The sequence below is a fragment of the Toxorhynchites rutilus genome, chromosome 2 (genome assembly GCF_029784135.1).
Source record: "Toxorhynchites rutilus septentrionalis strain SRP chromosome 2, ASM2978413v1, whole genome shotgun sequence".
Lineage (NCBI taxonomy): Eukaryota > Metazoa > Arthropoda > Insecta > Diptera > Culicidae > Toxorhynchites > Toxorhynchites rutilus.
The window spans coordinates 62,880,241-62,894,077 of record NC_073745.1 but is presented as its reverse complement, the minus strand read 5'-3'; the positions used below and the strand labels follow the sequence as shown (position 1 = coordinate 62,894,077).

Here is a 13,837-nt window from a genome sequence, read left to right as displayed (position 1 = left end):
ACAATCGCAATGGTAGCACTACTGTACCTGCAGCGTAATCGGGCCTTAATTAGCGTAGCCTCCTTCATCGGTGGTACGTCGAGAGCGTTTCGTTTTTTAAGACTAGATGTCGAATCACGTCGTACGCTCAGGATCGATCCAACGGGTTCATCGACGACCGGATAGTTGTATTCGTGGGCCTTCAAGTTGTAGAAGTTATACTTTAACTTGATGTCGCATGACTGTGGGGAAGTGCAATGAATAAGTTCCAATTCGATGAACACGCTCCACAGTAAACAATGCTGCCAAAAATACTTACATCAGTGATCTGAACGTATGAGTAGTTATCACCAGGTACTATTGGAGTAACTTTGTCATCACCAGGCTTTAACAGAGGTGATGGTTTATCGCCCGATATGTATTGAATACTGGATTGCTGCTGCTGTGATTGTTTATCGACGCTTTCTGCAATGTGCGAGAACACTTTATTATGGTAGAAAACCGGGGGAACCATTGGGAACATACGATGACTTCCGCTACCTTCGGAATTCGACCGCGACTCGGAGGGTTCCACGGGTAAATCTAATGTCTGCAACAGAAACCACAAAGGACAATTGTTAATCAAGGGATGCAACAACCTTCTATCACAAGTTTCGAACTAAGAGTGAACTCGGAGGATCGCTTACCATGAACACGTCGTCTTCACCAACTTTATCCACATCGTTGTATTTGTTGCGCGTCGTACAGTCAGCCATACCTGTTGAAAAGAGCGTGAGAAGAAAAGCACCCATTAGTAGGATGTATACTCCACTGATACCATGAGCCATCAATTCCCATATAGCATAATCGAAACGTGAACAAAATAAAGTGAAGTAAAACTATTAACAAGGAGCAAAAACATCAGACAGTGATAATGCCAAGGTTCATATTTTACAGCTTTCCCCGGGGATCAACTATCGTTCCTGGATGTCATCAATATACGAATCCATCCTTATGTCACGCGATTGCCAACCGCAGTCAAATTATGTTACAGAGAAACTGATATCTGGCAAGCACGTCAATGAATCAATGCTAAGCGTTAGCTAACCTGTGATGAACAGAGCTTCTACTTCTTATTAATGAGATTAGATTTATTATGTTTCAGGACGTCATCCTCAACATAAGTGCTCGTTCGTCTGTACATTTTCCAACGCATAGGGAACGAAACCCAACACCATACTGTTATGTTCATTATTTTATTTACATGTGCCACCCTATTGCTATTACGAAAGGGAAACGGTTCTTTGGAAAAATCCAACTCGGTATGAAAGATTCGATATGATCCGTTTTGTTTCGAGCAATTTGTGCCGTCAGTATATATCTTTCCACGATGCCTATCTCTTCCATTCACCACAAAAAGTGCCAATTGTTTCAACCGCATAGGATTAGAACTTTGCTTCGCTGAGTTCAAACCTTCTAGGCAATCAATTCCTTCAGCACTACACATCTTAATCCATGGGTCGATATCGTCAAAAATTCTTTTGTTACTCCAAAATAAAATTTCCATTTACGTATATTTGAACCAATGTTCGCCGTCTTCTGGTTGATCAGCTACTACATTACCTGTCGAGATACATCTTGCTACTTCTCGTGTTGTAACGTATTGTAGTCTGATTTCTAATGGACCTTGTCCACTCAGATCTGCCAATGCATTGAGTGGCGTAGTCCTAATTGCACTAGTCACCCGACGTAGACATTGATTTCTCATCACAGTTAACATTCTGCAATTTCTTGGTTTGGTGTGGTTGTAAAAACCACAGCGGTATGCACGTTAAAAAAATGATGGTGAAAACACATCTCCCTGGGGTAAGCCATTCGTGATTCTCCTGCAAATGCTCCGATCGCGCAATTAAAGGCTGATTTCCCATTCGTAATAAACGATGAGATCCATGGCTGTATATCCACAGACACGCAGAGTATAGACATTATTTCCACCATTTTTTTTCTAAATGAATGCGTGTAAAAGATCGATACAGATAAAGCCAGTCACAAATGTTTCCCTATTGCCTCCTTATATCCAGTTTATCTATCACAGAGGAAACGCAAGTGGTTGTCGATAGCTGTTTACGAAAACCGAAAGAGGTATCCCGAAGTACCCCACCTGATTCGAGGAACTGTTGTAAACGGTGTAGTACTGCTGAATTCGTTACCTTTGCCAACGTTGGTACTAACGAAATCTGTCGCTTTCATGTAGGTAGGCTCTGGTCACGACCATGTTTTGGAATAGCAACCACCTTTTTAATTTTCAGAGATTCACTTACTATTCCGCTGCCCATGATTGCATATGAGACGTAATCGACAACACCATTAGAGACATCGGTTAATCGTTCGATTAATTCAAATAATCGAATAACTGCAATTATATTCGAGTAATTTGGTATCGAATAATGAGATTAGGCCAAGAGTTAGGCTATGGATTTTTTTTGTCAATCATGAAATAGTAAATTTATCAATATACTGAAACATCATTTCATTCAAAAACCATGATTCTACTCCATGTTTATTTTACAATTATATTTAATGTAACTTTTAATATATATATATATATATATATATATATATATATATATATATATATATATATATATATATATATATATATATATATATATATATATATATATATATATATATATATATTAATATATAATATTATAATATCATAATCTTTTTTTATTATGCTATTGTTGCGATTGCAACGAAGATGATATTTTCCAATTGATTAAAAGTATATTACAAATAAAAAAATCCTGCCAAAAGGGGGTCAATACAATAAATTGTTCTTTCTAATTAAATTAGAATTCCTTACGTTTACTATCCCTTTCTCGTTTTACAATCGCTCTCTTGTCCTTTCAATTTGGTAATTTGAATATTCACTGCCAACTAAATTTAATAATAAGAAACACGATTACAATTCTAAGTTATGCGTCAACTGACCTTGTGAACTGTACAGAGTTTTTTTAAATATATTTTTTTATATATATAATTCAATCACAGTCACTTAATTTTTTTTAGAAATTTGAAATGAAATTTGAAATCTACAATCTTTATAATTTGTCTAGCGCTTTTATCAGTTGTTTTGTTTTTTATGTCTCTTCTCATCACTCATTCGTATAACTGACAGTGGCTCACCAAAAAAGAGGATCTCTCACCACAAGCAAGTCGTTGGATAATAGGTGAGAAGCAACGAGGGGTTGCGACAGCTATATCTGTTCATTATTATTACAAGAAAAAAATATTCGCTCGATTAATCGAATACTGAAAGACAATTATTCGAATAATTCAAATGAATCGAATATTTCAAAATGATTCAAAATTTTTCATTTAATCCAAAATCGAATAAATGAAAAATTTAGATATCTCTAAACACCATTAGTGTTGGGAAAATGCATTTTTGTTGTTTTTTGGCCTACAAGCAACCATGCAAATTTCCGATAAAATGATCTGTCCAGTTGAAGGATATTATCGGCAAAAAGAGGCCCTAGGTGATTTTGCGGATTATAACATATTTTTCCCATTTGGAAAACGCTTGCGTCTATTTATGCGGACAATCAATCGTTTCAATCAAGATTTGTCCGCATAGCTAGACGTAATCACCAGATTGCTCTGTTTGTAGCGTTAGTATTTACAATTCCGATAATAGTCAAAACGTCTCCGTCGGTAGTTTCAGTTAATATCGGATGAAATCAAAAAGGTTCGGAAGAAATTTAGTGAAATGTCTGGAAAAGATACACTGGATTTGTTGCGAGTCTATGATAGTATTTTTTTTCCTGAAGAATACTCTGGGATATGATACGAACAGCATGTTCGTGTTTTTTCAATTAATTGAATTTGTAAAGGAAATCCGCAATGTTGGTAATTTTAGCAACATGATTTACCGATATCACGATCTTTTGCATAAAGATGGTAGAGTGACTTACTCCAACGGTATGAGTAAATGCTGAGTATGTGGAATAATTCAATGTTTAATCCGAGGAGTTATAATGCTAAGAACCAATATTATTTTAATTTTACTACTGATCTGATTGTTTCATTATCTACTTGAAGAGCCAAATGCAGAAATTTAGGTAATTATAATATTAAAGAACACAATTACTTCTCTTTGTTCATCGTGTACAGAAAATAATAATTATATGAGCAGCGTTTCAATGGTTTTTTATATTAATCTATTAGGAAACACTAAGTAATAAGACACTATCGTGACAGACATGTTTGGACTGTACAAAGAATGTGATTCAAATGTAGATTTAGCTTATAGCAAATAATACTGATAATTGTTGATTTTCGAACAATGTATGAAAGTTGTATGGAACTACGTCTGTTATTCGGACAAACAGTGCTGTTTGTTTGCATGTTGAGCAAACGTATTACATTGTGTAGAATGCGAAACAGCGAAAAAGTCGATTTTGTTCATTTTGTCGTTTACGTCTCCTATACAAACATGGGCAGTCCGCACCTCTTTCGTTCTGGGGTCATAATTCGGGTCCCAAACTCGATGTTCACAAAAATGTTCAATTGGAGACAAAAATGTCCAATTACAATAGAACCCCGATTACCCGCGGAATAATCTGGCTATGTTTTATCAATACAGAAATCATTAAACTATCCATCTGTAAGGTCGTATACACCAGTAGGGAAATAATGTGAAAGTCATGACCAAAACAAAAGACCAAAAGCCTACCACTCACTGATAAATTCTGGGAAAGTACATAGAATTACTATGGAACTCGTTTCTGCGGATAAACCACACCGCGGATCATCCGCTCGCGGATAATCGAGGTTCCACTGTACTCGTGTCGCATTACAGGTCTGTCCAATTAACTAAATGTCGAATTAGATGTAACTCACTGTACCTACTTTTACGTAGTATTGAATGGAATACCGAAAAGTTTGGAAAAACATTTAATATTGGATTACTTTGATTTCAAATGGGGGTGGATTTTTTTGCGTCCATCAATGTATAATCTGTTACCTCCCAAGTGATTCGGCGAACAAATTTAGGTAACATACTCATGTGCTTATTTTTTTTCGTTGACTCAGCTTTTCTGAGCAGCAGGATCCGAGGTGTTGTATCCTGGCTTCCTTCCTAGCACATTTGACAAGATATTTAGCGCAAATCACTACTTTTTGAGTGAATTTTTGGGTGAATGCAAAGGCTTTTGATGCAATTCTCGAGGGTTGGTGTCAGCCCAGTAGCGCATGTTTTGTTTGTTAACTGACCCAAACAAATCAAAATGGGCTTCATCGCTAAAAAAACAATAGCACCCTCTTGAACGAGACCACTAGCGTTCCGCTATGACATCAACTAACTGAGTGGCGCGCATTTTAAAAAAGGAAGTTGTGCTGCCGCACCCTGTACATCCACATACTATTTCAATAATGATTTAAACAAATTTGGACGAAAAAAACGCATAAATCGATCCCATTCAGCATGATATATGCGAGTGACCACTTTACCTCCCGGTTAAAAAAGTTCGATTTTTCAACCTTTTTCTAATGACGAAAAATGCACTATTTTAAATCTCCTAAAACCGCGTCAGACGGTGCGACGTATGTTTTGCTCCAGATCAACAGATAGAATCGTGTGTTCCAGGCTGGAAAACCTGAATTCACGATGCCACATGAAGTGCTCATTTGAATAGCGACAAGAATTTTAGGTAGGGGGTCTTCGTAGCCACTTGGTTACGCGTTCGCTTACCAAGCGATCGATCGTGAGTTCAAACTCCGGGCCCTCAATTGACCATCCTTTTGTTGTTATAGAATAACTACGTCCACGTAACCATCATCAGCGATGGAAATCGATCCACGGTCGAAATAAGATCGATTCATCCATACAACTGCTCTGCTCTGCAAGACACATCGGGCTGCTGTTCTATTAATAACTCAACAATGATCAATCTCAACTGTCTCCGCTGTCCGGTCTGCTGAACAATGGATGAACAGAAAGAATACCCTTACGCCTAAATGACTAGTACTGTGTAATTTACCATAATGTAGTGGAACAGAAAACTTAACACCTAAATGGCTACTACTAACTACTGTGTAATTTACAATTTATAGAAACATAAACATATGTACATGTACACGATTAAAACCCGGCTCTGTTACAGCTAAAAAATGCTGATAGGCCTAATAAATAAATAAATGAGATAAAAAAAAAGAATTTTAGGTTGGTATACCAGCAGATGAAATTATCAGAACAACGGACAGCGAAAAGCAGATCATTTCAAAGGATATTTGTCGCAGTTTTTTCGTGGCGCTGATCCAACAAATGAGAAAAAGGTTCGATTTTGATGATTCGACGCTCAAGTCTACGGCAATGTTAAATCCCAGAAACTTTTCCAATTTGTCTAGAATTAACGTTGTGTTAGAAGCGTTTACAGGATTCTACAATGGGAATGTATAAGATGTGAAGAATTAATTCTGTAGCCTAAAAATAAAAAACTATGTAAGGAAATCACAATTTCAGAAAACGAGCTTGTGCAGGGTTGGTGGGCAAAAATTGGATGCCTAAAAAAATTTACCATTCGCTCGCTTCGATACCTTGTTTGTAACGTTCTCACTATGTCTCACTCCTCGGCAACTGTCGAACGATTTTTTTTCTGAATATAATCAAAACAAAGCTTTGAAATCGGCTAAGCAACGATACAATGAACGCTATTTTGAGATCAAAGGATTTGGTCAAACATCGTGGTGGCAGCTCGAAAATAAAAAAAAATAGATAGTTTGCAATCTAGATTCAAAAAAAACTATGTATAAGCATCATCAAACACACGAATGACTTGCTAATGTAAATGTAGTATTTGTAGTAAATAAATGAGTATTTTTTCTCTACAACGAATATTTTCGATGGTACAGATTTTTAGAAAAAAAAGTACAGATGAGAAAGATTGTTGACCCCTCTGGTACAGATTTAAATGTGGCAATACTACCTGTGACTGCCACGAGGTGACGTGACGCGTAGGTTTTGCAGAACCCGTTTATTTTTGTTCAGCTTTTCCATCAATTATATAGTTTTTAAAAGATGTTTGTAAAAACAGCAGCAACTTGTTGTTACCAACGTACTTAATATCTTTTACATGTTGTCGAAGCTCGTTAGTTCTTCTGATCACCGAGCCTAGAGTACTGATTAATTTAATGTTCACATCTTTTTTTCGTAGTTCTACAAAGATCCTGCATGGTCCTGTTTTTATTAAAAAAAACACCGCCTAAAATGCTTTTTTGGCGATGTTTTATCAGAAACGCTGCTCGAAGCGTCTAAGACATGGCCTTAAATGCTGGGCGGTCGATTCCGTAAAACTTGATTCCATTATTCCATTGAAATTGCTACATGAATATTAATGGTCTTTTAACCTCTTCATATTACCCTCTTTCGGTGGTGCTTTATGTACACAAACACAACTCTCGCGAAAACCTGTGTTCCACTGATTGCCCGGTGAGTTTGAAACATAAGATACTATTCTATAACAACGTCTTCAACTGCAAAACACTTTTTTTCAATTTTGATTGCCTTATCATAAAAATTCCCTTCAGTTTCCGGCAAGTAAGTGCCGATATCAGTATCTAGAATGGGAACGAATATCCAATTCTGTCAGTTCCATAATATCAGAATTCTGTAGCCATTCCATTGTGGGCAGAATGTTTTCTTTATTGTTGAACTTCCGTTCAAGATTGTGTGCTTGCAGAATAAGGTCGATACACTGGACATGTGGAAGGAAAGCGCTGATGAAACTGCCTTACACGATGGAATAGATGCGAAAATCGTGGAGAGTTTACAGTTCTACATTCGAGTTTGGGATAGTACTCGTAAATTATAGTATTACAAGAGTGAAAGTAAGTATTTAGAGGGGTATCTGTCAGAAGGCTTTGATACCAAACAGTAGCGCGTTTAGCGATATCTAATATAATTATCATACACGCAGTTTTACATTGCATCACTTGTTTCCATAAACGGAAATAATAACGAAAAACGTAAACCGAAAAGAAAAAGACAAGGAAAGCCAAACCGAAACCATCCATTTCAACGGAAATTCCACTTACCATCAGAGAATATTGAAGGATGTGCACCGAGTAGTAAATTTCGGGATTGATTTTTATATTGGTCAGTTATTTGTGTTTGTTGCACCCGATTGAAGTTATTTTTTCCCGACACAAATTGATTGTCCGCGATCATTGTGGTTCGGACAATGCGGTGTTTAATAAAAAGAGAGAAAGAAAAAAAACAAACAAACAATAGCTAATTGCATATTTAAACAGGGAGAAAAATTTAGGTTTGTCGATGAGGCGGAATCCAACGGCAGCTTCTTCGGTATCATCTCTTTTAAAAACGGTTTAGGATGAACGAAACACCACTTCCTAACTCACCATCAATAAGATCATCGTAGGCACGGATGATTCCCTTGTCGAAAGCTCTCGCGTCGGCCGCAGTTTGGAAGGTGAGCCCATTCCGCTGCTTCCCGGCGCGCCAATGATGGAAAGTGGGCATTACCTTGTAGTACTGCAAATCTCTATTAATGACACAACTTAGTATAACCTGCAAGTAAGGTACGGGTCAAATCAGTATGATCAACGGGAAATTGTTGAACGAACGGACTGCTGTGCTTACTGTTTGGTCGGCAATTCTCTGTCCATAAATGATGTACTCGTGACCACCACCGTCCGGTGGCAGTCGTGCTCGCTTGCGGATTGAGACATTCGCTAGGCCACCGCCTTGCAGTGGTAACCAACCTTCTGTACTCTCATCTCTGGCCATCACTTGTGCACGAACTGTAACTAAGAAATCACTGCAAAATAAAAGTTGAGGAGAAATTAGTACGGATATAGTACAAATGTAACATTTAAAAAATCTGTAACGAACATGGGCACTATTCAAAAAGACAGTGATGATGTTTGGTAATTGTTCCTCTATGCTTGTTTCCCATCCTTATGAGATACCGTTTTTGACATAAGATAAACAAACCATTTCAGGATGCCTTCAAGAAACACCATTGCTTCCGCAAAAAAAAACATGAACATGTAGCTTTAATGCCGGAGAAGTGATTGGGCCGTATTTCTTCGTCGATGAGAACGATCGTCAATAGAGAGCGCTATCGCGACATGTTCTAAGTCACTACTATGTCAAGTCACTAGTGTATGCAAACAAACCAGCAACTTTAGAAGAACTCAGAGACAACATCCGTCGCGAATTTCGTAGTGGAAAATTGAGTTCATCGGATCGATCGCTGTAAACGGCCCCCTAGTGGCCATATGGCCGAAATCGAATGTATCGGAAATATTGTATATATAAAATATTATATATAACTTATCCTGTAAATTGAATGGAAAGGCCGATTCGATCCCTATAACTATCACACCGAACAAATTTTCGTATTTTATAAATCGATAGAATCTTATCCAATCGAATAATTTCCCGAACGTCGGTCGAATTGCATATTTTGAAACATTGTTTCCCAAAGCAAAACATCAGAAACGCAACAAACAAACCAAACAGCTCGAAAATTTTTTTTTTTTTTTTATTTCTGTATTATAGTGATTTTCAACACATTTGGCTGGTTCGTCACTTTTACCTTCCATTTCGGAAGAATGTCGGGAGTGAGAATTGAACTCGTGACCCTTAGCGTGAGAGGTATGGATGTTACCGCTACGCCAGATCGCCTCCTCAGCTCGAAAAATGATGCCGACAGCTTTCACCCGACTGTTTCTATAACAGCAAAATAGAGCTAACGAGCAAAAAAGTAACTATTCCCTTATTGAAACTCGCATTCGCAGTCTTTAAAGGCGAAGTTTTCTCCAAAGGTTTAGTTAATAATAATGATAAGATTTCGAAAATCAGTAAAATCAAAATTGTATTTGTTTTTGAATGTTTCCAGCATTTTTAATTGGTCATTTAACAAATTACATGCTTGGAGAAAATATTATTTAAATTGTTCTTAATGGCAATTTTTTCCTTTAATAAAAGTTATGGTCAAATATCAGGATATGTTAATATTAAATAACTAACAATCTGAACGGAAATATTCAAACGAAAATTTTAATGAAGAAACATCTAATATGTTTTATTGAGGTTAGCACGAACACCTTATAAAATGATAATGGCAAAAGGTGGAAGGACATTTAATCCATTGCGTTTGGAGAAGACACTATCCTAGACCAGCTGACGGGCACCTGGGATACCTACGCGGGCGTGTCCGAGCAAGTTCTCATTCAAATTTGCAAACGTTCTATCGAGAAGGCAGCCCGCGAACTTCAACTTGAAGCATTCCGCAGCGGCTCAAGTCTTTACGCTTCTGCGAGTACAAAAGATGGTCTGAGGAACAACCTAGCGATCGTTGGATATCCCGTTGAAGCCGAAAATATTAAACCCACAAACTCCCATGTTGAAGAAGCGGAATTTGTAGGATATCCCACACACACCCACATACAAGACTAATCTTGTATGGTTCCAGTTCGCAGTTCTCAATGTGAATACAGCACAGATGAGTTGATCTGAAACAGGACCCATCAGTAGAACGACAGAATTTATTCAAAAGTATATTCTTCAACCCTACTGTACTCGCGAAAAATCGTAACTCAAATACTCACAGACTGTGCGTGTAATATAGCTTTTTAGGCGTTATTGGTATTTATTTGAAGAAAAAGATACAATTGACTGAAAAAAGTCCAGAAGATATTTTAGAAAAGCCGTAAGAGCACATTTAAATATGAATTAGAGTAGTACTGAATCTCTAAATCTCAAAAAAAAAAATTTCAGAATTTAAATATTTTTTTAGTACTAAAATTTTTGATGATTTTTTTTTTATATTTTTTCTTGATACACCGTGGTAAGATGTACATTCAGTATTTTTTTCAAATTTTTATCTCGGATCTATTGAGGATGGCGTGAAATAACAAAATAACAAAAAAGTACGTTTTTCACTATAGATCCTACGTCAAACCACATAGGGGTTCAAATAAACCACCAAAATTTCTTATTTAATATCCTTTACAATATTTGCTATACAACTAGTGATTTGGTTTGAGGGCACTTTTTACTCCCTTACCTAACCACTCTTTGGAAATATAAAAAAAAAATTTGAAACCGCGCAACACTGAAAAAAATCTCAAAAAAATCACACATATCTAGAAAAGCCGTAGAAACACATTTAAATATGAATTAGAGTAGTACTGAATCTCTAAATCTCAAAAAAAAAAATTAAAAATTTCAATATTTTTTTTGGTACTAAAATTTTTGATGAAATTTTTTTTGATCATTTTTCTTGATACACCGTAGTAAGATGCACATTCAGTATTTTTTTCAAATTTTTATCTCGGATCTTTTGAGGATGGCGTGAAATAAACGAAAAACACGTGTTTCACTATAGATCCTACGTCAAACCACATAGGGGTTCAAATAAACCGCCAAAATTTCTTATTTAATATCCTTTACAATATTTGCCATACAGCTAGTGATTTGGTTTGGGGGCACTTTTTACTCCCTTACCCGGCCCGGCCCTTTATAGCAGCCTTGTAGGTGGTCCAAAAACCGCATGTTTAGCGTTACGTAATTTGTGCACTAGCCTAAGTATGCTCGTAGGGCACCGCGCTTTATAGTAAGAGGAACATATGGGGCAAGGGTGGTAAAGACAGACACCTTAAGTAAACGTTGATTTTCTTCGTAATATACACAAAAATTATATAGCTAGGTTTGACTACTAGACTATCCTAGGTTCTCTTTTTATAATAAAATTTGTCTTTGAGACAGAAATTTTGCAAAATGAATGTGTCCGGCATCTTTGAAAAAATAAGAAAGAGTCGGGAAGAACGGACACTTGGCAAGAAAGATGGATACTAACTGAAAATTTAAGTTTATGTACTCAATATGTTTTGGAGGTCTTCTAATAAGCCTTAACATGATAGATCAAATAGTCTAGACTAAAATCACCTAGAAGATTTTTCTAGATAATTTTTCTCATTTTTTCAAGTCTAAAATAGCTTCCGGCATTCGGAATGACAAATTCGGATTACGTTTTAAAAACCGCTCTGCCGATTCGTCCATGATATCTGGTTGCACTTGCAAACGTAATTAGTGAGCATCTGTTAGAAAAAGGCGGAGATAATCAAATCGATTTCAAAACAAAGTATCTTACCCGACTTGGTTAGTTTTTTTTTATTCATCAGTATTTCTCGCGTAAAAATGAGATAACTTCACCGCTGATTCGATAAACTGGAAAAGAAATGACGGTAAAACACTCACGTAACGAAAAATACCCCTAAAAAATTACTCGATAACAATGAGAACCTTCTTTTCTGCACAAGGAAAATTTACATCAAGCTGCTTTTTGTAGATGACATTTCTGTTTTTATTTACAATTTTGAAAGAAGGCCAGCTAGGTGTAATTGGTGTAATTGACATAATTGACAGTAAGTGCCAAAAGCATTGATACACTGTATTGTAGGTTTGTACATCATTAAAATTTAAAATAAAAATGTAATTTATCAATCATACATAGGTGTCCGTCTTTCCCGACTCTCCCCTTTATTTCTATTTCAATATCGCTCTTGTCAACAGCATTTTTAAAAACTGAGAGGTAATTTTGACTAGCGTTGGCAGAAAAGATGTTAGGGGCTGTCCACATACCAATTGGACAACTTTAGGGGGGGTTGGGGGTACGAAAATGTTCACGGTGAGAAGGGGTGGGGGTACAGATAATGTCCACGTGGACACGTAAACAGATTTTTTTTTAAAAATACATTCACCTGTTCAAATAAATGATAACTTTTCTGCAATCTCCGCCTATTTTGGGTACTCCATATTTATCCATAAAATGGTTATGTCGAATATTTTTTCCATATCATCGAACTTCTTCACTGAAATATGTATTCTGCATGGAAGTCACATAAACATTGAGCGATGAAGCTTCCATTGGTAGTGGAGGATATTTGTTTTCAACTTCTTAGCTACGTCATATTTGAGTATAAACTGAACTCTGTGTTCTAAATCCAGGTCTACGTGAGAGTAAATTTGACATAGCGAACTGCTGATACATTTGTATCTGCAGAGTATATGTGGGATGTTAATAATATGATGAAATGACCGGAATATTATTAGGATTTACCAAATAATTTGAGAAGGACTTAGCGAAATGAATGCGATCCAAATTTCATAATACCAGCTCAAAAACAGAGTGCTCGGCACCGGAGATCAATTTTTTAAAGGATCACTTTGTCCTACCGATCGAAAGATTGTGATGTTACAAATGAAATTTCCGTTAATAAGCACATGTTATTACGACATTCGTGTTTTTTTCCAGTGGCTTTGAATCCAGGATTAGATTACATATTCTGCACCACAGCCAAGAGAAATCCACTATCAATACGCTTTATGGAATAAAACATTCAAAATATTGTTTTCTTTGTTCAAATTTACGCTTCAATATATGAACTAGTATCTTGCAGTCAAAGTTTAGTAAAGAAGTATGCCTAAATCCATTGGTTGTCTCTTCATTTAAATGCTTTCTACACATTTTTTCAAATAGTACCTCGATTAGCTTCAAATAAAACAACATTCAATTGCACTAAACGATTGCAGAAGACTTCAGAAAAAACTCTTTTCGATAGACACTTGTTTCTCGAGGATTATCTGCAGGCGAATGATTTTATTGTCAAATAAGTTTCTTCAGATGTTATTTCATGCTTAATTGTAAAAATATTCGCTTGATTGTGCAGTTTTACTGTTGAACTGTCCTTTGAAGTCACCGAAGAAATGTTTCTAATTTCAGTTTTTATTTTTGCTTTGGAAACAATCTTTACGTTAAGACCATTAGAAAAGCAGATATGTATT

General features: G+C 36.3%; 1 protein-coding gene across 5 annotated transcripts in view; it reads right to left on the bottom strand.

Moving 5' to 3' along the window:
* LOC129768576 (sprouty-related, EVH1 domain-containing protein 2) overlaps nt 1-13,837 on the bottom strand; it is a 39,735-nt gene that overhangs the window by 10,965 nt on the left and 14,933 nt on the right. For 2 of the 5 annotated variants that reach the window (XM_055770312.1, XM_055770317.1), the window contains exons 2-7: nt 8,612-8,801; nt 8,383-8,551; nt 666-736; nt 505-568; nt 299-444; nt 28-221 (exon numbers count right to left, since the gene is read on the bottom strand). In XM_055770312.1, the coding sequence (XP_055626287.1) occupies nt 28-221; nt 299-444; nt 505-568; nt 666-736; nt 8,383-8,551; nt 8,612-8,801 (834 nt within the window). The remainder of the gene's footprint in view (nt 1-27; nt 222-298; nt 445-504; nt 569-665; nt 737-8,382; nt 8,552-8,611; nt 8,802-13,837) is intronic. The other 3 variants (XM_055770315.1, XM_055770316.1, XM_055770313.1) reach the window with 3 other exon arrangements.